This window comes from Aspergillus pseudotamarii (assembly GCF_009193445.1).
Source record: "Aspergillus pseudotamarii strain CBS 117625 unplaced genomic scaffold BDV38scaffold_2, whole genome shotgun sequence".
NCBI classification, from domain to species: domain Eukaryota; kingdom Fungi; phylum Ascomycota; class Eurotiomycetes; order Eurotiales; family Aspergillaceae; genus Aspergillus; species Aspergillus pseudotamarii.
This window is the reverse complement of record NW_022475016.1, coordinates 1,118,962-1,143,459: the sequence shown is the minus strand read 5'-3', so window position 1 is coordinate 1,143,459 and position 24,498 is coordinate 1,118,962. Positions and strand designations below refer to the sequence as shown.

The 24,498-nt window shown below is 47.8% G+C and overlaps 14 protein-coding genes across 14 annotated transcripts; 10 read left to right on the top strand and 4 right to left on the bottom strand.

The window, feature by feature from the left end:
- Positions 1–874: 874 nt before the first annotated feature.
- BDV38DRAFT_67816 (uncharacterized protein) lies at positions 875–1,789 on the bottom strand. Its single transcript, XM_032063754.1, has one exon. The coding sequence runs from the start codon at positions 1,516–1,518 to the stop codon at positions 964–966; it is 555 nt and encodes a 184-aa protein (XP_031919573.1). The 5' UTR covers positions 1,519–1,789; the 3' UTR covers positions 875–963.
- A 275-nt stretch (positions 1,790–2,064) lies between these two features.
- On the top strand, positions 2,065–3,450 carry BDV38DRAFT_277526 (putative C2H2 finger domain protein; the record flags this gene model as incomplete). The annotated part of the gene is made up of 1 exon (XM_032058510.1): positions 2,065–3,450. The coding sequence occupies one exon, from the start codon at positions 2,065–2,067 to the stop codon at positions 3,448–3,450; it is 1,386 nt and encodes a 461-aa protein (XP_031919572.1).
- Positions 3,451–3,597: 147 nt separating this feature from the next.
- BDV38DRAFT_233848 (isocitrate lyase/PEP mutase family protein) lies at positions 3,598–5,182 on the bottom strand. The gene is made up of 2 exons (XM_032053173.1): positions 4,658–5,182; positions 3,598–4,554 (listed from the first exon to the last, which is right to left on the bottom strand). The coding sequence occupies exons 1-2, from the start codon at positions 5,145–5,147 to the stop codon at positions 4,049–4,051; spliced, it is 996 nt and encodes a 331-aa protein (XP_031919571.1). The 5' UTR covers positions 5,148–5,182; the 3' UTR covers positions 3,598–4,048.
- Positions 5,183–5,548: 366 nt separating this feature from the next.
- Positions 5,549–7,347, top strand: BDV38DRAFT_292102 (major facilitator superfamily domain-containing protein; the record flags this gene model as incomplete). The annotated part of the gene is made up of 6 exons (XM_032061928.1): positions 5,549–5,671; positions 5,717–5,777; positions 5,835–6,006; positions 6,060–6,328; positions 6,400–7,042; positions 7,136–7,347. 6 exons carry the CDS (start codon positions 5,549–5,551, stop codon positions 7,329–7,331), a joined length of 1,464 nt encoding a protein of 487 aa, XP_031919570.1. The 3' UTR covers positions 7,332–7,347.
- A 951-nt stretch (positions 7,348–8,298) lies between these two features.
- On the top strand, positions 8,299–10,299 carry BDV38DRAFT_292100 (fungal specific transcription factor domain-containing protein). Its single transcript, XM_032061927.1, has 2 exons — positions 8,299–9,215; positions 9,269–10,299. The coding sequence occupies exons 1-2, from the start codon at positions 8,312–8,314 to the stop codon at positions 9,955–9,957; spliced, it is 1,593 nt and encodes a 530-aa protein (XP_031919568.1). The 5' UTR covers positions 8,299–8,311; the 3' UTR covers positions 9,958–10,299.
- On the bottom strand, positions 9,768–10,299 carry BDV38DRAFT_233844 (uncharacterized protein). The gene has a single exon (XM_032053172.1). The coding sequence runs from the start codon at positions 10,279–10,281 to the stop codon at positions 10,126–10,128; it is 156 nt and encodes a 51-aa protein (XP_031919569.1). The 5' UTR covers positions 10,282–10,299; the 3' UTR covers positions 9,768–10,125.
- Positions 10,300–10,340: 41 nt separating this feature from the next.
- BDV38DRAFT_233843 (sulfotransferase family protein) lies at positions 10,341–11,553 on the top strand. Its single transcript, XM_032053171.1, has 4 exons — positions 10,341–10,529; positions 10,587–10,762; positions 10,834–11,007; positions 11,078–11,553. The coding sequence occupies exons 1-4, from the start codon at positions 10,418–10,420 to the stop codon at positions 11,441–11,443; spliced, it is 828 nt and encodes a 275-aa protein (XP_031919567.1). The 5' UTR covers positions 10,341–10,417; the 3' UTR covers positions 11,444–11,553.
- An 869-nt stretch (positions 11,554–12,422) lies between these two features.
- On the top strand, positions 12,423–13,046 carry BDV38DRAFT_67753 (uncharacterized protein). The gene is made up of 5 exons (XM_032063753.1): positions 12,423–12,491; positions 12,543–12,613; positions 12,667–12,753; positions 12,801–12,943; positions 13,024–13,046. Exons 1-4 carry the CDS (start codon positions 12,477–12,479, stop codon positions 12,895–12,897), a joined length of 270 nt encoding a protein of 89 aa, XP_031919566.1. The 5' UTR covers positions 12,423–12,476; the 3' UTR covers positions 12,898–12,943; positions 13,024–13,046.
- A 1,971-nt stretch (positions 13,047–15,017) lies between these two features.
- Positions 15,018–15,407, top strand: BDV38DRAFT_267393 (uncharacterized protein; the record flags this gene model as incomplete). Its single annotated transcript, XM_032056579.1, has 1 exon — positions 15,018–15,407. The coding sequence occupies one exon, from the start codon at positions 15,018–15,020 to the stop codon at positions 15,405–15,407; it is 390 nt and encodes a 129-aa protein (XP_031919565.1).
- Positions 15,408–16,022: 615 nt separating this feature from the next.
- On the top strand, positions 16,023–17,394 carry BDV38DRAFT_267392 (isopenicillin N synthase family dioxygenase; the record flags this gene model as incomplete). Its single annotated transcript, XM_032056578.1, has 5 exons — positions 16,023–16,184; positions 16,409–16,831; positions 16,896–17,032; positions 17,091–17,262; positions 17,326–17,394. 5 exons carry the CDS (start codon positions 16,023–16,025, stop codon positions 17,392–17,394), a joined length of 963 nt encoding a protein of 320 aa, XP_031919564.1.
- A 627-nt stretch (positions 17,395–18,021) lies between these two features.
- On the top strand, positions 18,022–19,773 carry BDV38DRAFT_233821 (alpha/beta hydrolase). The gene is made up of 8 exons (XM_032053170.1): positions 18,022–18,393; positions 18,456–18,549; positions 18,628–18,685; positions 18,751–18,828; positions 18,883–19,063; positions 19,136–19,216; positions 19,283–19,355; positions 19,446–19,773. Exons 1-8 carry the CDS (start codon positions 18,087–18,089, stop codon positions 19,564–19,566), a joined length of 993 nt encoding a protein of 330 aa, XP_031919563.1. The 5' UTR covers positions 18,022–18,086; the 3' UTR covers positions 19,567–19,773.
- A 403-nt stretch (positions 19,774–20,176) lies between these two features.
- BDV38DRAFT_292093 (major facilitator superfamily domain-containing protein) lies at positions 20,177–21,592 on the top strand (the record flags this gene model as incomplete). The annotated part of the gene is made up of 1 exon (XM_032061926.1): positions 20,177–21,592. One exon carries the CDS (start codon positions 20,177–20,179, stop codon positions 21,590–21,592), a length of 1,416 nt encoding a protein of 471 aa, XP_031919562.1.
- Positions 21,593–22,039: 447 nt separating this feature from the next.
- On the top strand, positions 22,040–23,092 carry BDV38DRAFT_292090 (uncharacterized protein; the record flags this gene model as incomplete). Its single annotated transcript, XM_032061925.1, has 4 exons — positions 22,040–22,184; positions 22,227–22,337; positions 22,383–22,717; positions 22,772–23,092. The coding sequence occupies 4 exons, from the start codon at positions 22,040–22,042 to the stop codon at positions 23,090–23,092; spliced, it is 912 nt and encodes a 303-aa protein (XP_031919561.1).
- Positions 23,093–23,365: 273 nt separating this feature from the next.
- On the bottom strand, positions 23,366–24,383 carry BDV38DRAFT_292088 (uncharacterized protein; the record flags this gene model as incomplete). Its single annotated transcript, XM_032061924.1, has 1 exon — positions 23,366–24,383. The coding sequence occupies one exon, from the start codon at positions 24,381–24,383 to the stop codon at positions 23,403–23,405; it is 981 nt and encodes a 326-aa protein (XP_031919560.1). The 3' UTR covers positions 23,366–23,402.
- Between the last annotated feature and the right edge of the window lie 115 nt (positions 24,384–24,498).

Here is a 24,498-nt window from a genome sequence, read left to right as displayed (position 1 = left end):
GGATACGCCGAGATGGTTGTGTACTACACAACCGCATGGGACAGTATATGGATCATGGGCTGATCCCTGTGCAATTTCGACTGTGGTCCAGACACCCAGGGTGAAACGACGACTTCACTCTGGTGGGCTGAGCAAGTGAACGTCAAATCCTTGATTTTTCCTGATAATCGAGTTTATCTTATGTGCAGATGAAGCGTCTCAGCCACAGGGACACAGGAACCCGTCTCACCGCAGTTCTTGCGGTGTGGAAGGATGAGCTTCCCTTCTGGTGGGCTGGTTTAGAGAAATCTAACTTTAATTAAAGAATAATAATAAAAACAAAAAAAGAAAATTGATAAGAAAAGTAAAATCAGCCAGGAAATAGTAAGCAAAGTGACAAAAGCATGACTCGTAAATATGGATGGTGGTCAGCGGAAAGATTCTAGCGTCACCGATGGTTTTGGGGCAGGGATTTTGGGTACTGGAATTGAGGTGCCGGTTGCCGAGAGCCAATAACCACCCTCAATGGCTGTCCACTGGTGGTCACACCGTGTACGGAAGGCGGTATTTTATCTACTATTTTGGGGGCGGTAAATGTATGGATACCTGAGGTCCTTGTCGGAACTTTTTCCCTTGTTGTCCATTATCGCTTTGTCGAGACTTTCGTTACTATGTCATGGTTTTCAACCATCTATTATTTTCAACCTTCTCGAGTCGGTCCGTCACCCCCTCTCTGGACGCTATTTTGGATGTCGCGCGTTAAATGACAGGAGCAGAATGATTCTCTGCGGGATAAACGCAAGGTGACTGCGGCAGCGAGGATCTCTCGCGTTACGATTCCTGAATGGGACAAGAGTCAGAGATGAAGGATTGCATTCGTGCATCAATCCGTTCGGGCAAAAGCGCCCCAAACTGTCAGCCACTGAGCGGTAACGATGGACATCTGATCCTGCCCTTTCTAGCCATCCCCTGCAGACGACTCCATCATCGTTCGATGCCTGGAATGGTTCGCTTGCATTTACAATGGGGAGCAGAACGCTGATGGGCTCGATAAGGCTTCCTTTCCCCACGAGCCTGTCCCCGTGGATTGTGGGTACGACGGACTGGTCGTGCATCCCGAACTAATGCATTTTTGGCTTTCTTAGCAGCACTGCCTGGGGCGATGGCGCTGAGGCTGATTTGGCCTTTGCTTGCACTTCGCGCAAAAAATCTCCCTTCATTCCAAGTTCGTTTGCGGTTTTTGATTGATCCTGGTCTTGTCCTTTTCTTTTCTTTGCCTTTTCTTTTTTTCCCCCCTCCCTGCTGTTTGTCTTCGTCAATCCCCTCTATGGAAGATTTGTGACTGGCAACTGCACTGCATACTCTGGAAACAATACACGTGGAAATGCGGCTGTGAAAGCTAAACTGTCGTTGACGACAGCGGATCCTGGAATGGAATCTTCCGCAGTCCCTTCCTGAATTCAGTCCAGACTGACAGCACCGTGAGGCTCTCTTTGGTTGGAGCATTTGTATCCAATCATTTACCCCAATGGGCAGCATTCGGAGCTATCATGATGGCGTTTCCTCCACCCCTAATCGTGAACCACGAGGGCACCCACCCATGTACCCAAACAGCCACTTGTCCGACTCCTGCCGGATTTGCTGCATAGTAATTAAACAGAAAAAAAAAATAATTTGCCAAAAAAGGGGGCATGAAAAATGCTACGAATGGTCCATCCGAGTAGCCCCGGTCGGACTGCGCCAAATGACCATTCCCGACCGCTGCAGGGGCGGCGCTTCCCATCAGTGTCGGGGGACGTATTTCCACTCGATGACGATCAATTTTTGGGCAGTTTGATTTCCAGAGGATTTGCGGCTCTACGGTAGCCATTCAGGATCGCCGATCGTCATCTATTTTCTCAGTTTGGTTCTGGCTTTGCCCGGCTCGATGGGCACCCAGGGTGAAGACAAATGCTACTTGAGGTTCTCAGCTGGAAATAAAAATTCGCGATCGCCCGGAATTATGACGCTTGGTGTTTCTTCGTTCTCGATCAACCCCCTCTATCTATCTATTCTACTAGAAAAGACTGCCGAAACTCGTGGATGATGGAAGACCCCAACTCTTTTACCGACTTTCAGCATTCCACCCAGGACTACGAGCTCTTCCCAGACTCGGACTCATTTGCTGATCCTGTGCTCTGCCAACGCACTGCCGAAATCCAACGCCAAATATCTAATATAGACCATACCATGAAAACTTCGTGGCTTCCCTCGCCCATGCCTTTTTCGACCCGAAATGTGCACCTAAACCAAGCTGGTTCACCTTACACCATAGAGGCCAGAGCCTATCCTGTGGTGTCTGACATCTCCTCATCTTTTGGTCGTGGCTACTCGTCTCCTGGCGCTGAAAGCCCTCCAAGCAATAATTGGGGAAACATGGGATGCTACATGTCACCGCCTTCCAGCTGCGCGGACACGATGCTGCCACCACTGGATCACTGGGGCTCTTGCTCACCAGGTCCCTCTGCAAATGTCGAGCCCTCAGTTGCTCCATCTGAGATTCTGCAGAACTATCCCATGCCCATACCGATCGCCGAACTCGAACTGGAACCGCAACTCGATCCTGAACTCGATTCTCAACTCGACGCGGAATCCACATCAGCCAACGCGGTAACCCCTATGCATAGCCATAGCACGTACCAACACAGCCAACTAAATCATGGCAACGACACACTCAGCTATCTCGGCGCAGGACAGGCCCCTGAGCAGGACTCATTTGCCTTGCCTAGTTCCCCACGTGTCCCAGCAAAGAAGTACACTGGTCTGAAAGTGGCAACGCGTTACAGCAACAGCAGCCAGAAGGGTTGCCGGAAGAAGGAACCTCTTACTGCCAACTCTATCCGCGTTTGTCGGAGGCTCTCCAAGTCAAAAACAAAGAAAGGCACACGGCCCCGACGTACCTTTGTTTGCACTTTCTCTCGCTACGGATGCGCTAGCTCCTTTGCTTCTAAGAATGAGTGGAAGCGACATGTGACGTCACAGCACGTCCAGCTAGGATTCTATCGCTGTGATGTGGGCCAGTGCAACGTTAACAATTTGAGCAATGCCAGACCTATGAGCTGCACCAATGACTTCAACCGCAAAGATCTTTTCACCCAGCACCAACGTCGGATGCACGCGCCCTGGGCCAAGTCCAACGAAGCCACGGAGGAGGAGAAACAACAATTTGATACGGATCTCGAGGCGGTGCGCACTCGGTGCTGGCATGAACAACGTCAACCACCCTTGCGCAGCGCATGTGGATTTTGTGGGGAGGAGTTCGCTGGCTTTCAAAGCTGGAATCAGCGGATGGAGCATGTCGGTCGCCACTACGAGAAAGGTGATGTCGCCATGGAGTCAGAGAAAGAGGACATTGCCCTGCGTGACTGGGCTATCCAGGAAGGAATCCTGTCCTGGGGTGGCGGCAAGTGGAAACTGGCTTCTCGCCGTTAGAAATAATGGGCCTTTCATTTGTTTTTCGTTGCATTTTCTGCATCGCTGGTTGATTCCTTGCATCGCATCTTTCCTTAATACCATAATGGCGCACCGCTGTGCATTGGCATGATTGATGACGGATATCCTGTATTTCCTAGGCTTGGCTTTGTTTTTTTTTTTTTTATTTGCTTGTTTTGATGTGGTCTTTTTCTCTATTTTGATCGTGACAGCCCATCCGTTACATTGCAGAATACCCATGAACACTTAAGGATCTAATGCATTTACCTGGAATTTGACAATCGCACAAGACAGGTACATAGATATCTAAATTGCACCTGGCTTTGATTTAATGCATAGCTCGTTGGTTTAGCATCCCATCGAGGTTCCGTATACTTGCATTTGTGTTCATCGTATTCTAATAGAATGCTGCTCAGCCTCCTGACTCCACGATGGAGGCTGCATATTGATATTGTATCGAATTGTTAAATGCACCCAATGTTGCGCGATCCAGGCTACGCAGTTCCATTCCGGTTCTTCACCAATCCATTCTCATTATACTCATACTTCACCTCCTGATCCTAAACAACTGTTAGTAAACACCCTCAAGGATGCCCACTTACGGAACCCCAACTGGACTTACCCAATACTTATTGAACCCAACCCCTTCACAGACCTCCGCATAGCCCAAAATCATCGGCGGTGCCCCAGTAGTCATACTCCTCTTCAACGCCTCCAACGTGTCCCGAATGCTTTTCAACTTCGCCGCCACAAGCGTCCACGGATACGCAACGGCCGAGAACCCGAGCTCAGCCAGATCCTTGGCTGACAGGTTCTCCGTCAGCCCGCCCTCAATAATATTCGCAAAGACAGGCAGTTGCAGTTCCTGGACACATTGTTGCATTGCCTCGCGATCAGGTAAGGCTTCAACGAATACAGCGTCCACACCTATGCGTTTGAACTCCTTTGCACGAGTCATGGCCTCCTCCCATCCGTGGATTAAGGAGTCAGTACGCGCTAGGATGAAGATATCTTGGCCGTTGTTACGGGCATCAACGGCCGCTTGGACCCGGGCGTAGGCTTCGCCTCTTGAAACGACGGATTTGCCTTTTGTGTGGCCGCATCCTAGACATCACGTTACTCTCAGGACTATGTCTACCCCTCCTCATCGACAGCAACAAACAACAAAGGACAAGGAAAGGGAAATAGAGGGAAGAGGGAAACATACTCTTCGGCCACGTCTGATCCTCAATCATAATCCCCGCTGCACCAGCAGCCGCAAAGCTCTCTACCGTCCTCTTGACATTCATCGGACTTCCGTATCCTGTATCGCCGTCTGCCATAACAGGAATGTCCGTCGCGCGCACAGCTTCCTGGATCTTATCGCACATCTCCGCCATAGCAATGTACCCCGTATCTGGGAGTCCATAGGAGCTGGCCACGGCATAGCCTGCCAAGAAGACAATGGGGAAGCCGGCTTCCTGCACGAGACGAGAGGAGAGGCCGTCGTAGGAGCAGGCGTGAGCGATAATCTTCGTGGGGTCGGAGTGTGCTTCCAGCATCATGGTGCGGAGGGTGGAGGCTTGAAGGGAGGGGATTTTGCCGCGCACATTCTTGAGGGTGAGTGTTTCGTCTCTTGCAGCGTCTTTGCTTGGGGTTTGGTTTGTTGCGCTGCTGGTGAAGGTGAAGGGGTAGGGGGTTGTCTGGGTGAGAGTCATTTTGAACAAGTAGATGATGTGAAATTTCTCAGTGGAATACAATGCCTTTGAATTCTGTGATAATATACTGAGATTAAAGGTTGGGGATTGCGGACGTTATATATACCGTTTTTTTTTGATGTCGGCGGGTATAGTTCGAGCGGGTATTTTGACTGCGGATATTGCCAATTATCCGCCCTGGGTCTGGATGCCCGGTTTAAGGGGATGCCATAACCTCTACCCCGTGGGGAAGGGAGGTCAATGCGGGGACGCTCGCTTGCAAAAGGTATAAATATGGTATTTATATTGACTTGGACATGGGGATGTGGGTACTAACTAAGTCGTTGTACTATCGTTATTCTCACTTTGTGTTCAATTTCTCAAAGTCGAATTGGGACCTAATCACTCGGGCTTGATCAACAATGAATCAAAACGAAGTCAAGGAGTCTGAGGCTCTTCATCTCGAGGAAGCACAATCCCGAGATGCAAAAGATGCTCAGCACGTCCATGTGCTGTCTGCAGACCAGGCATCTATTCGCCGAAAGGTATGTTTGAGATTGACACATAGGGTTCAGTACTGACTGGGACAGTTTGATCGTCGCATTTTGCCCATAGTCTGCATACTTTACATATTATCTTATCTAGACCGAGGTACTGTGTGTCATTGCTTCACATTCCTAGTATAGCCCCTCAGACTGAATCACACAGGAAACATCGGAAACGCCAAGACAGCAGGTATAGACACAGCACTCGGGCTCAACGACAAGCAATGGTCCTGGGTGCTGTACTCATTCTACATATGCTACATTTTATTTGAGTGGACCACGGTCTTGTGGAAGATCCTTCCGGCTCACATTTATGTTGCTGTTCTTTGTATCTGGTAAATTTGCATTCCCTGGGACCAATGGCCTGATCAACGCTGAATCAACACAGCTGGGGAGCCGCCGCCATGTGCAGTGGCGCAGTCACCAATTTGGTTGAACTGATTGTATGCCGCTGTCTGTTGGGTGTATTCGAGGCGGCGTTTGGAGCAGGCGCACCGTACTTCCTGTCGTTATTCTACCAGAGAGGGGAGCTTGGATTCCGTGTCTCCATGCTGCTGGGAATGTCACCGGTGGCAAACTGCTTTGCAAGTGCACTGGCCTTTGGCATCACCCATATCCATAATTCAATTGCACCGTGGCGACTTCTATTTATTATCGGTATGGCCCTCCATATCCCAACCCCTGAATAGAAAACTTGGAATTGGGTACAAGACTGACACATTGTATAGAAGGAGCGCCAACAGTCCTCTTCTCCATTATTGTCTTCTTCTTTCTAGCGGACTCCCCCGGAACCGCCAAATTCCTTACCGAAACCGAACAAACCCAAGCTGTCGAGCGCCTCCACACCGTCGACCAGACCGCTAAAAATCGGATGGAATGGAAACAAGTCCTCCAAGGACTGGCAGACTACAAGAACTACGTCCACATGACAATCCACTTCTGCTGCAACTACTCATTCGCAGGCCTCTCCAACTTCCTTCCCACTATCATCGAAGAAATGGGCTACACGTCCATCAACGCACAGGGACTGTCGGCGCCTCCATACTTCGCGTCATTCCTCCTCTGCATCGTAGCTGCCGTTATATCTGATCGATGGGGATATAGGGGGTTAGTCATCACAGTGTCTGCGTTGGTTGGAATGGTAGGATATCTCATTCTCGCCGCGGTGCAGGATGAGCGCAAAAACGGAGTGAGATATTTCGGAGTGTGGCTTGCGACCTGCGGAGTGTTTCCTGCCTTGTCAATTAATATCACTTGGCTGTTGAATAACCAGGGAGGAGATTCGAAGAAGGGCGCTGGGATGGCTATATTGGCGGTCTTTGGTCAGTGCTCGAGTTTTGTGAGTAGTTCGGCTTTTCCAGATTCTGAAGGGTGAGTTTCTCTGTTCTCCAACATTTTGTTCTTTTTTGTTGGAACAAGATTCTGTTTTACATAAATGAATAACGACTAACGCGTTCCTCTCAGACCGTTTTACGTTAGAGGGTGTGCCATTGGGTGCGCATTGACTGGTCTGGTCGCAGTGCTGGCATTAGGGTTGTATCTGAAATTGAGCCATGAGAATAGGCGACGTGATCGAGTGTATGGGAAGGTGGATCCGGATGTCCGCGTAGATGTTACGAGGGATGGCGACAATCACCCGCAGTTCCGGTACTTGACTTAGGGTAGTCTGACTGTGATGGCCATGCCTATACCAATGTGGCATTAAAGACATGCAAGTAATACACTTTAACTGCCGGTTCCCCACCTTGTAACCGTAAGTAGTTAGTTAGGCTGCAGATGAATTAGGGTTGATTTATTTAATCAGAAAGCTATTTAAAAGTCTCCACACGTAACTTTCCCCACATAAAGTTAACCTCCTTCCGACGCAAGCTTACTATTCACTTACAACTGCATGCATGCAGCCATGCACCGTCCGCCGCGCAGTCGAGCTGTCACTGACTATAATTACCGCCGTACATATAAGGCATGCATTCCTTGCCGAGAAAGAAAAGCGAAATGTGAGCTTTTAGAAGAAAGCCAACCACCATGTTCTCGGTGCAAGAAGATGAACCTTGACTGTCGGTTTACGGAGAAAAGGCCGTGGACAAGAGAGAAACCTGGTGTGATACTCTATCCCTCGTCTTCCATTTGGGCCATGCACTAATTCTAAACCATCAAGACTCGGATATGCCGAAAGCCGCCCGTTCGAGGATTGCTCGCAATGATACCCAAGAAGTTCAAGGGAACTCATCGCAGGAAGGTGAGTTTTGTGTTACTGATCAGCCTAGATAACTGACCTGATGGTTTTGTTCTAGGAAATGGAGACACGTACTCTCATACCAATAGGAGTATTGTGGCTGCTTTAGAGAATATGCTTCCCTCTAGAAATGATCCATTTGATCTCTTCTTACAGGGAGATATACCAAACCCCTTCTCATTTATGCCACTAACTCCCACAGACAACAGTCCTTACAGCGAAGGGCGAGGCCGCATCCACACAGATGTACTCAGAGTATGGAACGCCTGTCGGTTCGTTAGGATGGGATGGATCAAGGCCGGTGAAGCAGTTGTTCTCGTCGAGCTGTACGTTTTCCAGGTCTATATGATCCAGACTGCTAAATATAAGGACCGGACCTTAACGAATGCAGATTCTTCCAGAATATGTTCCCCCTCTCCCCTATTTTAACCGACTTCTACAGTATACCTGAGAATCACTACTGGCTCGTAACTCAGGAGCCCATGCTTTGTTGCACCATATTAATGATATCATCAAGATACCACGTTCTCCCGGGGCTCGGTGGTACCTCCCGAGCATATTCTATCCATAATCGACTATGGCAGCACTACCAGCATCTCATCCTCCGCATCATACTGGGCCAGGAGAAGCTCTCAAAGGCAAAGACAAGACATGTTGGCTCTATCGAAGCACTTCTTCTCATGTGCGAATGGTATCCACGGGCATTAAACTTCCCGTTGGAGAACGATGGATGGGACTCTGATCTGATTCTTACAGAGCCAGACTTCCGAGACCCTCCGCCCCCAGCGGACGAAATACCCATGTCCGATCGCTGGAAGGAAGATGTCGTTGAGCCTACCAGACGGTCTGATCGGATGTCGTGGATGTTAGTTAGCACTGCACTAGCACTGGCACATGAGCTGGGTATTTTTACGAGTGATAAAGGGAAGAGGATGGATGAGTATGATGTTACTGGTATGCGGTCGGACGCTGGGGCCTACCTGGAACAATTGGAGTGGCGACGTCGCCGCCTTCCTTCTTTGCTGTACGTATTTGCGAACATGCTTGCCTCGCGGTTGGGGTGCACACCTCTTCTTCCAGAGATGCCGGTAGTCAAGGTGGTTGAGAGTGTCATGGAATGTCCCTGCCTGGACGAGGAATGGATACTTTTCATGGAATCGTGGGTCCACTTGACCAGGTTGGCGAAAGATATTACAGACACATTTTTCCCATCAACGGCCAGGGATGGTCATCAGGCGAAGGACATCAGGTCCTCAGAAGATTGGGACAGCTTGTTATACCGCTGGCAAGCAAGCCGGCCAACATTGAGTAGGCCGCACTAATCTTGTTTTCGTTGTTTATCTCGCTAATACGACAAACAGACGCCCATCTGGAATCGATCCTTCACATTGAATACCAATATCTACAGGTGTTCACAAATTCCATCAAAGTCCAATCCCTGGTCGAAAACATTCTCAACTCACCTACCAAATCTGCCACTACTGACCGTACCTGCATCGATGAAGTAATCAATAGATCGTCCGAGATCCTACAATGGGTACTCATCCAAGAAAGTATTCAATATCTTCCCATTCGCGTCTTCCTACGGGTGATTAGCTCCTCGATCTTCCTCATGAAAGCCCTCGCGCTAGGCGTCCGAACCACGCAACTTCGCGCCTCATTAAATCTCCTCGAGCAGACAATCACTACCCTGCAATCGAGCTCATTAGATGATATGCAACTCGTATCGCGATATGCATCCCTATTGCAGATTCACGTTTCGCGTCTGCGACAGACTTTCATGGCTTCGGCCCAGGAGAGGGAGAAGGATGTTCAATCGGGGGTCCACGAGAATACCAGTAGTATCTCACTACCGGGGCACACGGAACTAGTCCAAGGATCGCATGACCCTATGCTCGGGCAGTTAGACGAGGGTGGGGATGATTGGCTTTGGTTGCCTATTGATCCCCTGATGGCACCGTTTGGCACTTGGGATGATAGTGGCCAGTTGGACTATGGATTGGATTCGGCGCATTTGGACTTGGATTTTATTTGGAATTTGCCGCCATGATGTGGGCTTTTAGATTGACTGATTGGAGTATCTGAAGTAGCCTTGTCTCTGTCCGACACTCTAAGGCTCGATAGCAGGTTCAATAAGGGGATATACCACTATCAACCAAGTATGCTCGCGGCTAAATCGGCAAGTATAAGCCTAATAATTTAGTAGCACACTGTTTTGTTAGACTATAGTAGCATGGTGAGAAGAGCAAGATCTGAGCTTGCCAAGCCTTCCAAGACAACGAGGATGACCTTGGCTTCTAGGGTTGAAGCAGACAAAGAACGCAAACAGTACAAGGATTGAGATCCTGAACGCCAGGGAAACAAAGACCAACATCACCGGCGCTAAGCCCGCAGCCCCCACCGTCAGGCAGAAATAGAGTATTATATAAATGCTTTCAACCAATGCACGAGACCGACCCTCACGTTCTGCTCTGTTCGACTTTTGCAGTTTTGTTGGTGTTCTCGCGACCATGGCCAACATCCCCTTCCCCACTGTGCCTTATCCGCCAATGGAGCCACCGGCTCACCGTGAGAAAAAGATGAAGGTGCTCGCGCTAGGCATGTCTCGCACCGGGACGATGTGTGGGTCAATCCGAAGCTGAAGTCCGACCAAGCATGAAATGCTAACAATACGTAAAGCATTGTACGTTGCGTTGAAGAAGCTGGGTTTCAACTGCTATCATATGGCGGAATGTTCTCTAGACCAACGCAACGGCTCCCTAGCTCTCTGGACTCAAGCCATCAATGGGAAATTCAATGGCAACGGCCGGAAGTTCTCGGGCGCAGATTTTGACCAGATGCTTTGGCGCTACGATGTGCATCCCGCCCCCTGTCTTACTAGCCTCATTATATACCACGGTGGGGGCGACACTGACCTGATAGCCAGGCTGTAACCGATATCCCCTGCATCCTCTTCGCCGAAGAGCTCATGGATGCCTACCCGGACGCACAAATTGTTTTGACCACGCGTCCGGCTTATTCTTGGCTCGTGTCTATGCAACGGACCTTTTATGCAATCCTGGGCTGGAAGCGATGGGCATTGCTCGAGTTTCTTGATAAGGTACCTGTCACCGTCCCAGCAGCCCTTGGTCTTATTTATTCTGGTTCCACGCCTAACTACGTTCCTGAAGTCTTACATCGGGCTTTACATTCCACTTTTACGGTCCGCTCTATCCGTATGGACTGGCGGTAACTGGCAGGATACGAACCGTCTACCGACAGGCTTTGAAGCTCACTATGACCAGGTCCATGCTGCTGCCCGGGCGCGTGGACGCAAAGTACTAGAATTCAAGGTCCAGGATGGCTGGGGACCTCTCTGCGAGTTTCTGGGAAAGGAATACCCCGACGAGCCGTTTCCCCATGTCAATGAAGGTGACTTCATCACTAGGTTTCATGTCATTATATTCTGGATGCGAATGGCGGGCCTGGCAAAGCAGGGCTTGAAATGGGTTACTCCCGTTGCTGCTGTAGGGGCTGCTTGGTGGTATTTTGCCTGAGAAGCATAGGAGGGAGATGCGTCAATCCGATAAAACTGTCATCAAAGAATATACAATTTACGTAAAGGCAAGAGAGAAAGTATATGATAACATTCTTTTCTTCAGTTTATGTGTACACCCTGCCTTGTATTTTACTACGGTTCTTACCTCTAGTCGATGACCTAACGACCTTGAATTCATATACCGACCGTAAGAATTATATCACAACCTAGAATACTTCTAGGCTAAGTTTCACATAAACTACCAACGTCATAGACCCATGAGTACATCATCCAAAATCTAGAATCCGCAGTTACTATACAGCATTGGTTTAAATTGCCTGGTTTTGCAACCAAACGTACAAACTAATGCGGGGCAGATTTGTAATTCGTAACCTTATTAAGCCCCTAGAATTAGAGTTGAACGTTCAGATTGGAACGTTTTCAGCATAGAAGGATACTTTGGCTGTCTCTGTAGTCAATTAAAGTTGGTGTATGATGTATGACGAGTTAAGTATTAGGGTAGATAGTAATTAACCTTTCCTGATGTTTATCCCATTACGCCATTATCATCATTGATTCACTGGAGTTACTACACTTACCGACAGCTCGGGGTGGAATAGAATACAAAAGGGATCGCCGGATAAGGATCTCGGAACAGTCGGGTATGGGAAAGGGCCGAGACGGAAATGACGTTCTCCCCATTCATAAAGAGCTATGTCGTAAACATGCTTTGATTGATATGATGAAATGACAACGACTGGCTGCTTTTTGATACGTGATCCATGGTTTTTATAGAGCATCAGGGCATATATGACCTCACCAATGGAGCCAGAACAACTTAGGGTAATAGATAATGGTAAATGAAGTTCCGGTTTAGCACAAAGCTAATGCTTATGACAAAAGCGAATACCTAGGTTCTAGATCATTCCACTGTCTACGATGAAAGTTATAAAGTCAGCCGTCTGCTGCATACTTGTAAATTGAGAGTAGTATTACTATACTGGTCTATACTTCAATTACTTTCAGAGCTTTATCTCATAACCTAAAACAAGATGGTCAAAAATCTGGTAAGGGACAATCACCAATTTTATAATATCGCTGTATTAACTGGTTTCTAGACATTCGATGTCCGTTACGACGACGAGCTAGCTCACCAATACTACGGGGATGGAGAAAAGCTAGCTAACAGGTATGGATACCAGAGGCTCTGGGCCGCCCTTATACACTAATATATATGAGTAGGATGCGGCAGATTTATCAAAACAAGAATCTTGAGTTCCCTGATCAATTCGACTCCACGTCCACATACCCTCCTATAAACTTTATGCCGTAAGTGTTTGTACAATTGAAACCAGACCCAGAGCTAACTGTAGTAGAGTGACTGCATCGGACGAGGTCAACGTTGATGAGCTCAGGACAGTGAATGTTCCTCAGGGCTTAAACGTGGAAATTATAGACTTTGATGATGAGTAGGGGTACACTTTAGGATCTTTCAGGCGTTGCGCTTGGTCTTTGGAATGTTGGTAATGCGTATAGTCTGGCTACTGAATAGTATATACGATTGCTTTGTGCCTCCTTGAACGGCTAACGCTTCCTAAGCTAGATGATTGTCTTGAAAAGATCGCAGAAGGAGATATTCTTGGTGTCACGAAGATTTGGTTTATAGCCGACTCTATACATACCATACTAGCTCAGTTGAGGATGGCATTCACAGCCTCATACCGTGGGCTGAGTGGCTTTCCATTAGTGATTCCGTCCTGTAAAAAAATAGCACGCTCCATGTAATGAACATATAGCTCCACCGAAGGCCCTATAGTTACCAAAGAGAACGTTACATCACACTCCCCAGCTGACCATTGTCGGCTGAGTACATCTCGCTTATGCATAACTTTGAGGTCAATAGTGATGGACACAGCAGCCTGGTTTTGAGCGTTAGCTATTCTATCTGTGAGGTTCGATGCCGTCTCAACAACGGGAAAGTGGAAATGCTCCATGCAGGATCCGTACATCGGCTCTGTCGGCAGGAATGTGCCCCACAGGACATCGAGATACTCTGGTAGGCTCTCCTTGACAAACCATTGCTCCTGAACCAAGCACCGAGCAAATGACCCTCTTATGCAAGCCGATAAAGATGTCGAGCTTTGGATGGTGAATCATAGGAAGCTGTCTGACAGACTATGTCGAAGAATAATCTATGTCTGCATTTGATGGAGTTACCAACGGAGTAAACTATCATTCATTGAGTGGCATGGGCGGTGTTTCTGGCAGTTTGCTGTTATCCGTGGACATGGTCATCGCTCCTCGAAAGAAGGTCAACTTGTCAAGTTACTCAAGTAATCGGTTACTATAAGATGAACACCACTGGGAAGCCTTATCTTCCATTCAAAAGCACAATCAAAGCGGCTCAAAATTGTATAAAATTGCGACATAACTTGATCCATCACTCTGCTGAGTTCAGACGGATTCAGGCTTTCAAGAGAATTTAGTGGAAGGTTTCCCACTATTCAGTCACATATCAGTCGCTAACGTACTCTACTGACTTTTTTCAGATTTCACAAGCGACACGCGTGGATTGATCTTAGCCCTATGCACGTCACGAGAGAACCGGCCGTTTGTTACATACTGAATCCATGTAATAACTGCTTCAATCGTCTCCCATAATTAGCGCCAGTCATCCACTCTTGCTCAAATATGCCATGTCTTCGTAAAAGTGCCATAAGTTGGTTTGTGTTATGCAGGTTGGCTCTATTCTTTATCCTGCTCATTGTTGTTCCTACATTCTAAAGGAAATTATAGAGATGTTCATATTTGTTGGTAATTTCACCCTGCATTTTTTGAAATAATTTCCCACTAAACTACGAACTCATATATACTAAAAATGTGGTTCATAGTAATGCGACTGCTTTATAGATTCTCAGTATGACGAGTAGTCCATCTCATCTCACTTGCCCATCGGAAAAGCCGATGGTATCGGCAAGTCGCCGAGCCCTAATCAGCTTTGAGACAAATTAAACGAATCATGCCCAAGAGTCAACAATTGAGGGACGAGTAGGACCAAAAATTAAGAACAAAGCTAAATAAAGAGAAGTATACGTGGGCAAGTATTCTCCTCGGCTGGTAATTGAAGCTGCATTCATACCGTACATTTTCGGCTTTCCTAATTAGGATATTGATTAGATTCACAACATTGTATACCATAGTAGAGTTAACGGCTAAATGCAAGAATCCACTTGGCTAAAATATAACCCCATAGTATCGGGATTTAATTCCCTCCGCTAAGCCGGGGTAGACCAGATCATGACCGGCCCGGGGAACCTCATCCTTTCCACTTCAGGGAACTGGAGCCGTTGATTAGATATGGCCCTCCACAAAGCCCTTCCCCGGATGTAACCCTACAAAGCTTGATAGATTGAAGGATGAATGTAGGTCCAGATATACTCTGCCGTGCGCATATTGCAGCAATCTTGAAAGGCGTAGCAAGGCTATATCAACTAGGCCTTCTCCTCATCGTCGCAGAGAGAAAAGCATCAAGTCACAATTCCATCTCCTGAAGTACACCCCTTATTCATCTACAAAACCATTTTCAAGCAATCATGATGCTTCCCAAATCCCTCCTCCCTCTCTCCATCGTCTTCCTCCCATGCGCTCAAGCATGCCTCGAAGTCGTCGGCACGCTTTTCGTCTCACATTCTACCTCATGGAATGTGCAGTTGAAGGACGACGGGGTCCAGACCTGCAGCTTCAACTGCAATGCTTGGACGACCACGTGTGATGCAAGCTGCAGTGATGGCTACAAGGCCAAATGGACGACCACCACAGATTGGAGACATCAACCCGGAAAGCTGCATTACGATACACCTCATGGGTCGTACGATCTGGACGTACCAGTTGAGGACGGTTCCGAGGTGACGTACAATTGCTGTGGTGGTAATGTGCCGTGCCAGTGCACCCAGATTACTTATCGCGGCAACTTCTGGTGCTGAGCTGGGATGGTTATTTAATGGTGAGTTTTGGCTTCACCATCTGGGAGGGGCTTGAAAGTTCAATGTGCTTATACGTACAGTCTAGTGGTTGAAGGAGAAATATAAAGATAGGCCAGTCTGGGTATTGGTGTATCGTATGGGTTGGGAACCTAGGCTTTGGACACTTGTTGTGGAATCTCCGTTTGCGTTGCGGTTGCCTGAAGAGAGATATAGCGAGTCAATGTCAATGAAGAAATCCTATTTGAAATATACATCCCTGCCGTGGTGTGCCGTTATAGAATAGTGCTTTAGATATATGTCCTGCTCTATAAGACTTACAATGTCCGAACAAAGAAAGAAAAACAAAAAAAACGGTGTTAGGTTGTATTGCCGAAAAGAGCCACCTGTACTAACGTATCAATATACACCCCTGCGGTTAGAAAGGCGAACTAAATAATATTGAAGAAGGAGGAGTCCGTGGATCCAAAGATCGATAAGATGCATCGCTAGGCGATCCTCCACGAAGGATACATGGGACCGGGATGGTAAAGCGGGGTAATCGTGTTATCTTCAGATAAACCAACGACTCATATAAACAAACAACAGAACCACAAGGCTAACATCTCATTACCGATCATGGAGCAGCACCATCTGTCGAAAAGCTCACTGAAGGCGGACTTTGAGAATATTCCGATCATCGATGTCGCACCTCTAAAGAGTCCAGATCGCGGGGAACGCCAGAGACTTGCGGTAGAAATATACGATGCCTGCACACAGGTCGGGTTCTTCTACATTAAGGTGACTTGCGTATCTCCAGAATCTCAAATTGTACCACTTGGTAACAGAAGTCTTGCAGAATCACGGGATCTCTGACGAGCTGATTGATGCTCTTCATGAAGCAGCGCATCGATTCTTTGCCCTGCCAGAGGAGCAGAAATTGGAATATTCTGTGGCGAAATCGAAGGCATGTGTTTTACTCCAAGAGATCCAACACTGTGGGGCAAACATATAACAAGCAGTAGAAATACCGTGGATTCATGCCTGTGTATGCAGAGGAAATACCAGCCGCTGATGATGGTAGCGAGCGCACCGTGAAAAAAGCAACGGGCGCTCTTCTAGAATCATTCGACATTGGTTATGAAATTCTCGCCGATCCACAACGTGCTCCGAATGATGTGCTCCCCCCGGATACCTATGACTTGTATGGAGACAACCAATGGCCAAGCGACGAGGTGCTTCCGAAATTCCGAGAGACCTATTTGCTGTATTGTGCCGAGGCACTCACACTTTGTCGAAGGCTAATGAGAAGCTTTGCTCTTTCTCTGCGCCTCGATGAGAGTTTCTTTGACCCCACGATGAATTTTCCGGGAGTCACGTCCCGCATCTTGCATTACCCACCCCAGCCCGTGGACGGAGAGGTTAGAGATGGGCTCGGGGCTCATACGGTAGATGACCGGTTCTAGCACCATCCCTTGGTTCCGGTCTAGCTAACTGTGAATTCTCATTTAGGACTACGAATGCTTTACGATTTTGTCCCAGGATAATGTACCCGCTTTGCAAGTCCGTAACACTCGGGGAGAATGGGTGGTAGCGCCTCCTATCCCAGGGACGCTGGTCGTGAATATCGCCGATTGTTTGTCTAAGTGGTACGTGCTTGACTTTTTCCAACTTTCTTGAGTGCTATACAGATGTTGACCTCCCTAGGACCAATGAGACCTTCAGGTCAACTGTTCACCGAGTCATCAACCTTACTGGTCAAGAACGCTATTCAATCCCCTTTTTCTTCGGAGTCGACTATAATACCACCGTGTCAGTCTTGCCAAGTTGTGTCTCCGATGATAGGCCTGCATGTGTGAAACCGTTCAAGGCTGGTGAAGTGAGTAGAATATGGAATATATTATTGAGACGGTTGTTGGTAGCTCACATTCCATGATTGCAGTTCGTGCGTGCGCAACTAGCCAAGACCTATGTGCCTTATAGCGAGGAACCTTCTACTAATATAGAGTGACGTACTTCTATGACTGGTTACATAGCTAGAGATTGCTGGAAACCGCCAGACCAGCAATGAATGAATGTCATATTGCAGCTATCAGAACAAGGAGTATTCGTGGCATGGGGGAGACATGGGCTGTCACTTCCATATCACAGGCCGGTCAACATTCAGTTACTACACGGGATAAGGTAAGAGGGGGGACCCCAGCCTCAACGTCATCACAGAGGGGTACGGAATATGGTATTTGAGCTAATTACAATTTTACTTCATGCCCCTGGAAGAATCTTGGCGAAGAGGTACGGTTGCTCCATCTTTGTATCCTATATAATCTTGTGCCAAAGGTACATACTTTCATGGTATACCAATAGCCGCGCACCCGCCAAATAAAGGTAATTTATACACGTCGCAAACGCCAAGAATTTAGTATAGAATACTGTGGACCGGGATGTCGCTATATCGTGTCTGGCCACCTCGACCAGTGTTATCCATTCAGTATAGCTAACGTAGTATCCCTTTACTAGTGGCCTTGGCCTTGGAGAAATCACATGTAGTCCGCAGTGTAACCATACCATATCGAGACTAGGGCTTACATCGATGTTTCATCCACTAGGACTATATAAATTCCACTCGAAGCTTCATCGGAGAAGATACCAACGCAACATTCTTTATCTCAAAATAGACAAGCCGTTGCAAGAACACTAGCAAATATGTCGTCCGAAACAAAGGAGCGGCCATTGCGATATGCGCATTATTCTACCCCTGACTCAGACTTCGACAAGTACAAGGATATGCCCAGTCCTTTTGCCGAGATGAAGACGCTATCAGCCGTTGATATGCGTGCAATCATGGCCAATGTTCCAGTGACGTTTCCGTATGACGAGGCTATCACTGAAAGTGTCGAGATCAGCCATCGGACCATTACGGTCCGAGACGGTGCTGAGTTGGAACTTAGGATCTACAAGGATAGGGATGTCGGCCAGAGATCAACATTGTTCTTCGTGGCGCATGGAGGAGGTATAAATGGAATAAATTCCTATAGATGATGATGTGGATGCCTAACTGCTTAATCATTGCAGGTTGGGTTCTTGGCGACCACCAGGCTGAAGAACCCATGAACCGTTTAGTTGCAAAGAAGACCAACTCGGTTGTAGTTAGTGTGAATTACCGTCTGTGAGTTAATATACTCTCTCCAATAATTGCTACAGAATATCATCTTCCTTGGTGGAAATGCTCTGACAGATGGAACAGGGCCCCCGAATATCAATTTCCCTACGCGGTCAATGACTGCTTCGATGCCATGCAATGGGTGAGCTATTTTTAAAGAGCAACAGGTATGGTTTTCTTCGGATTATATTATTAACTAGCACACAGTGTAGGCAAAATGCAGATACCCTTTATATCAATCCAAAGAAAATCATTGTCGGCGGAAGCAGTTCCGGGGGGAACATTGTACGTATCATTGCCTCCAAACAAGCCATTTTGTCACATAACTCATATCTCCAGGCTGCCGTCCTAGCCTTGAAGGATAGAGATGAAGGCATCGGGGCTGTCATTGGGCAGGTCCTGAACATCCCTGACATATGTCACCCAGCACACTTCCCCAAGGATAAATATGAATATAACAGCCCCGAGCAAAACATGAATGCGCCGGTTATGCCGACTCATGCGGCTCATTGGTTTTGGGGTATAGTGCCTTTACCAGTTTTTCGGCAGTTATTGACGACAAGCAAAGAATGCTAACCCATCCGAAATCCAGAGCAATACTGCCCCACAGCTGGTGCGGATCCCTATGCCAGTCCTCTGTTAGCGCCTTCTCTCAAAGGGTTGCCGCCAGCATGTACGTATTCTTCAAAATACCAAATCTTTTCTGCACTTTATTGCGCCTGTGTTGATGTTTAAAAAGTGATTCAAGTAGCCGGACAGGATCCTATTCGTGATGAGGGTCTCGCCTATTGCGAAGCTCTAGAAGAAGCGGGGTGAGTACTTCCTATTCATTGATACTGTGAACTCTTGTGTTAGGATTTGGAGCCGTGTCCAGAAGAAATTCTAATAGCTCTCCTCACCAGTGTTCCTGTACAAAGGAAAATCTATGCCGGCTTGCCGCATGCTTTCCACCTTTTCCCTGACCTCAAAGCCACCACAGAATTCTATGATACTATCATAGAATGGATAGCTAGGAGGGTGTAAGAAAGGAAAATGTACGATTAGAGGGCTAAACCCTTTCCGGCACCACTTCTTTGTGACTATGTCGTAACGGTTCCCAGTTATATACTTATCCGCTTGGTGTTCACCATACATTCCAAACAGTATACAACTTGGAAACCCTCAATTCTGTCTTAGTCTTCTATTTTGGAGTATTATATGTTCTTTATCTATAAGTATGCGTTTCTTATTAAAGGTTTGGATCATTTAAGCACATGGACAACCTAAGCGTAGGATTGATTCGTAGGCCGCTTCACTCTAATAGGTTGAAGCTTTGATGCTCGACCACCACTAGCTGAGGGTTAGGGCAACACATTATGATTGGTTTAGTACCATGGACGACGTAACCCCGCTTTGGGAGGAACTTGGTCGTCCTTTGTCTATCAGCATTCTTCTCCTTGGCATCTCCCAGACCCGGCAGTATGCCGATCCCCCACAGGTTCCACCCATGGGGTACTGCTCCCCCCAGCCTTATTTTAGACGGAATGTACCTCACTTTAAAAGCTACTCAGAGTATTTAGAAATTATACATCATCTTAAACCCTAGATCTACCTACCCCCAACGAGCGGCCTGATAAAACGGTATCGGGCCATAATGAGCACATCTACTTATACGAGACGGACGTGGTACCGCACCACGTTCTTTAACATCTCGGTCGTCTCGCTCTGTGCTTTTATTGCACCGGGACTATGGGCGGCTATGAACGGTCTTGGGGGAGCAGGGGCCGCGGACCCACACTACGTCAACGCCGCTAATGCAGTCATCTTCTGCCTGCAAGTTTTGGTCTGCATATTTGGCAGTGCTATGATTGCAAAGATTGGACTGAAGTGGGCTTTAGTTCTCGGTATGGTAGGCTTTCCAATCTATGCATCTAGCATATATTGCAATATCAGGTACAACAATACCTGGTATATCATGCTGGCTTGTGTTATCGATGGCGTCTCATCAGGAATTTTCTGGCTCACTGAAGGAGCCATTGTCCTATCTTATCCTGAGAAGCACCGACGAGGTAAGTATCTGGCCTACTGGCTAGCCAGCCGGATCGTTGGCCAGATGATCGGTGGGTCAGTCACTCTAGGAGTTAATGCCGGAAATCGAGAACAGGGACATATAAGTGTGAAGACGTATTTTATCTTCATCTCAATACAGGCCTTGGGCCCATTTGTGGCGGCTTTGCTCTCATCCCCCGACAAGGTCCAGCGATCGGACCAGTGCCCAGTGTCACTTGACCTGCCTAGGAGCTTAAAAGTGGAACTGAATATAATGTGGAAGTTGGTTTGCCGGAAGGAGATCCTCTTACTCCTGCCGATGATATTTCAGAGTGTCTTCTCGGAAGCGTTTTTCTCCACCTACAACGCAACATATTTCACAGTACGATCTCGCGCTCTAGCCTCCCTGGTGGCTAGTACATGTGTGATTATTGCGAACTTCTTGTTAGGGTTCTTCCTGGATTGGAGGAGACTGACCTTGAATACTCGAGCAATATCTGCGTTCGTGTTGATCTACTCTTTCGAGCTATCTCTTTACATATACGCTATGATTGTCACTAAGGAGTACGAGAGAAGAGATACCCCTCCTGTTCTTGACTGGGCTGACGATGGGTTTGGTCGGGGTGTCTGCGTCTATATCCTGATGCTGGTTGGATTTAATCTGATGTACGACTACCTATACTGGCTGATTGGTACAGTCAACCGCAGTGGTGGTGATATTGTGCGACTCAGTTCTGTTGTTCGCGGCGTTGAGAGTGCCGGCCAAGCGATATCGTATGGGATTAACTCGATCGATCAGACGCGCTTTCCACTATCTGGGGCCGTTGGTGTCAATTTATCGTTCTTTGCATTGTGCATTATTCCCTCGGCTTTTGTCGTTTTCAAGGTTGGCATTATAAACGGCGTGAAGGTGTACAGGATCCAACAGGATGAAAGCGTCCACGACGATGATGTGAGGGCTGTGGCGAGAGGATCAGACAATAGCTCTCATGATATTCGAGATGCAAATCTGGCTAAGTGATGCTTTACTATGTATGGCTTTCCTTTTTTACTGTTGATGGCTTTTCTATATGAATTTCGCTACATAGGCATAGGATGACAGAGGCAGAATGACCTTGCGTGACGAACGATATATACCCGAGTTTGAATACCATACGTTTCTTTGCCGGCAACATCATCTAGCGCTTTGACATGTGTAGCCCAAAACACGCAGCCACGAAATCCTCATAATCCAATCAATGAGTGCAGATCCTCTCATGACGCTTCGCGTGTGCGGGGTCGCAGATCTCAAACCACCATTACGTCTTACCGGCGCACTGCCGACCGAGTCATAAGTGGAGACCCTAAATATTAGGATCTCTGACCCTTTGGCCTGAAGCAAAAAGATGCGGGGTTGCGAACCAGTCCAACTGATAATTAACGTTCCGAGTTGACAACGACCAAACTCACCCGGAAGCTCCCCACAATAATGAGTGTCAACAGCAATTGCAACGTCCATGACCCCGGACTCCGCGAAAGCAAACCTTCGCAAGGAGATCCATCGCGGCCAGTGAAAGATCTGTTTCGGCTCGATAAGCGAACCATTGTTAGTACGTTGTCCCGACCATTCCTGTGTAATAGCAAAGGCTGATCAAGGTATTGATTGCATGGTCTAGTAACTGGCGCCAATGGCTTCCTGGGAACTACACTGGCGATGGCCATTCTCGAAAGCGGGGGTGATGTAGTTTGTCTGGATCTACCTGAGGAGCCTACTGCGAAAAATTGGGGTAAGTGCACTGCCTGATCGATCGGGATATATGTATTAATTGAAGATGCAATAGGCGATGTGGTACGTGCAGCACTGGAGTATGAACGTAGCATATCGTACTGGTCTCTTGACGTCACCAATGAGAATATGGTGGCGGATGTATTTGCCAAATTTATGCCTACACTCCGGTATCCACTTCGAGGTCTGGTCGTCTGTGCTGGCATCTCTCGGAATGGTCCAGCCATTGACTTCCCTATTTCGACAGTTCGTGAGATGTTGGACGTCAATGTCAGTGGAGCCTTCTTGGCGGCGCAAGCAGCCGCTTGGGAAATGAGACAGTCGGATGTCAGCGGTAGCATTGTCTTGGTCGCTAGTATGAGCGGATACGTATCGAACAAGGTATGTCCCCTCCTCATCTCCACTACAGCCTGGCATAAGTAACGAAACATACAGGGTGTTGATACTGCTGGGTACAACGCCTCAAAAGCTGCAGTACAGCAGCTAGCACGGTCATTGGCCGCCGAGTGGGGATCACGAAAGGGTATGCCCCTCATCCGGGTTAACTCGCTCTCCCCTGGTTACATCCGCACCGCTGCGACGGCGGAGGCTCTTCAGAAGCCTGGCTTGGAGTCTCAATGGATCGGCGATAACATGCTGTATCGGCTGAGCACCGCGGACGAGTTCCGGGCTCCGGTGCTCTTTATGTTGGGTGATGGGAGCAGCTTTATGACGGGTTCGGATTTGCGGGTGGATGGTGGACATTGTGCGTGGTAGGGTCCTTGTGCTCTTACATGGTGGAATTAGACAAAAGGGGAATTAGAGAAATTCTGTCGAATTGAAACAGGATACGTAGTGCTTTCATTTCTCTTACCATGATGGATTTCTAGAGTTGAGAAGAATGGCGTTAGGAAGCTGCATCTTTCTGGCTCATGCAGTCTACTAGCTGGTTGTAAACTACCATTCCTCCTAAGTCCAGGAAAAGCCCAAATTCATAAACTTCCCTAAGTGCCATGGAAAAGATAAATACTTTAACAACAATATAAATGATAATAATGGTCAAGAAATGGTAAGAAAGAATTGACGACTAATGGGCAGTACCCGCAACACTGTTCAATTCCTCACTACCCGTTTGCAAGACCTCCTCCCAATTCCTCTTTTGCAACCATTCCTCGAATGGCTCAGTTCGCACAGGTGTTCTCAGTTGGCTTGGATGAATGACACCCTCAATCCCACCTGCATACCCAAACTCCCCAATGAACAAAAACGCATCTAGCACCTCCCAAGGAACACCAAGCTGCTCATGCATGTCCTGAGCCTCCACCTCAACCAGGTCAGCGTCAGCCCCAGTAGCCCTGGACCAGACCTCCACAATTCCCCCAATAGACAGGTTGCTATCATACGCGAGCAACCTTGTGCGCGGAGGTTCATCAATCAAAGCCTTGACAAAAGCGCCGGTGGATTCCCTCGCCGCAATGATCGGCATTTTCTGGTGTTTCTTCAGCGGCACCATGAATCGGTACTTCTGAATAGATGAATCCCATCTAGGCATAAAAAGGGGATTCGTGGCATATGCACCAATGATAATATAAGAAGTCTTCGTCGCCAATTCCGGTGTCTGAGTTTCAATGTACTCCATGATGTCTGCCTTGGCATCGCAATGGTAGGAATGAGGATACTTCCCATGAGAATGCTTCTTCATCGGTGCCAAAGTGGAGTATATGAAAAGTTCAAGTGTGCGGACAGTTGAGGCGGCCATGGCAGCGTTGCGGCCGTGTTGCACCTCTTGTGCATAGGCAGAGTCGTACTTTCCTGTGGTGCTGAAGGGTCCCCAGAAGTCGGTGTTGACGAATATAACACTGGAGTTGACGAAGGCCGAGTGTAGAGAGTCAATGTCGGCAAGGTCTGCCTTGACTATATTAGCACCAAGAGAGGCGAGCTTCTCTGCCTTTTCGGAGGAGGGATTTCGTGTGATGCAGCGAACATGCCAGTCGGGTAGTGGTAGGAAGGCGTCTGCGACGGAGAGGCCTTGGTTTCCTGTTGCGCCGACGATGGTGATGGTCTTCATCTTGGTTGATTAGGTATATCAAGAATGTCAATGTAGTATGATCTTCAGTGTATTGCTGTCGTATTTTGAATGGCCAGTTAACCCCAGGTCTATATATCGGGGATCGGATAAATTG

What these genes read in the sequence shown, in the direction of transcription:
- BDV38DRAFT_67816 (XM_032063754.1), bottom strand. Translation starts at nt 1,518, where the DNA reads ATGCTGCCCATTGGGGTAAATGATTGGATACAAATGCTCCAACCAAAG.
- BDV38DRAFT_233848 (XM_032053173.1), bottom strand. Translation starts at nt 5,147, where the DNA reads ATGACTCTCACCCAGACAACCCCCTACCCCTTCACCTTCACCAGCAGC. An exon ending in GGATCAGACGTGGCCGAAGA is followed by an intron (nt 4,555 to 4,657) that starts GTATGTTTCCCT and finishes CGTGATGTCTAG; the next exon opens with GATGCGGCCACACAAAAGGC.
- BDV38DRAFT_292100 (XM_032061927.1), top strand. Translation starts at nt 8,312, where the DNA reads ATGTTCCCCCTCTCCCCTATTTTAACCGACTTCTACAGTATACCTGAG. An exon ending in AGCAAGCCGGCCAACATTGA is followed by an intron (nt 9,216 to 9,268) that starts GTAGGCCGCACT and finishes TACGACAAACAG; the next exon opens with ACGCCCATCTGGAATCGATC.
- BDV38DRAFT_233844 (XM_032053172.1), bottom strand. Translation starts at nt 10,281, where the DNA reads ATGTTGGTCTTTGTTTCCCTGGCGTTCAGGATCTCAATCCTTGTACTG.
- BDV38DRAFT_233843 (XM_032053171.1), top strand. Translation starts at nt 10,418, where the DNA reads ATGGCCAACATCCCCTTCCCCACTGTGCCTTATCCGCCAATGGAGCCA. An exon ending in GTCTCGCACCGGGACGATGT is followed by an intron (nt 10,530 to 10,586) that starts GTGGGTCAATCC and finishes CAATACGTAAAG; the next exon opens with CATTGTACGTTGCGTTGAAG. An exon ending in TGCTCGAGTTTCTTGATAAG is followed by an intron (nt 11,008 to 11,077) that starts GTACCTGTCACC and finishes ACGTTCCTGAAG; the next exon opens with TCTTACATCGGGCTTTACAT.
- BDV38DRAFT_67753 (XM_032063753.1), top strand. An exon ending in GGAGAAAAGCTAGCTAACAG is followed by an intron (nt 12,614 to 12,666) that starts GTATGGATACCA and finishes ATATATGAGTAG; the next exon opens with GATGCGGCAGATTTATCAAA. An exon ending in CCTCCTATAAACTTTATGCC is followed by an intron (nt 12,754 to 12,800) that starts GTAAGTGTTTGT and finishes TAACTGTAGTAG; the next exon opens with AGTGACTGCATCGGACGAGG.
- BDV38DRAFT_233821 (XM_032053170.1), top strand. Translation starts at nt 18,087, where the DNA reads ATGTCGTCCGAAACAAAGGAGCGGCCATTGCGATATGCGCATTATTCT. An exon ending in CTTCGTGGCGCATGGAGGAG is followed by an intron (nt 18,394 to 18,455) that starts GTATAAATGGAA and finishes TAATCATTGCAG; the next exon opens with GTTGGGTTCTTGGCGACCAC. An exon ending in GTTAGTGTGAATTACCGTCT is followed by an intron (nt 18,550 to 18,627) that starts GTGAGTTAATAT and finishes CAGATGGAACAG; the next exon opens with GGCCCCCGAATATCAATTTC.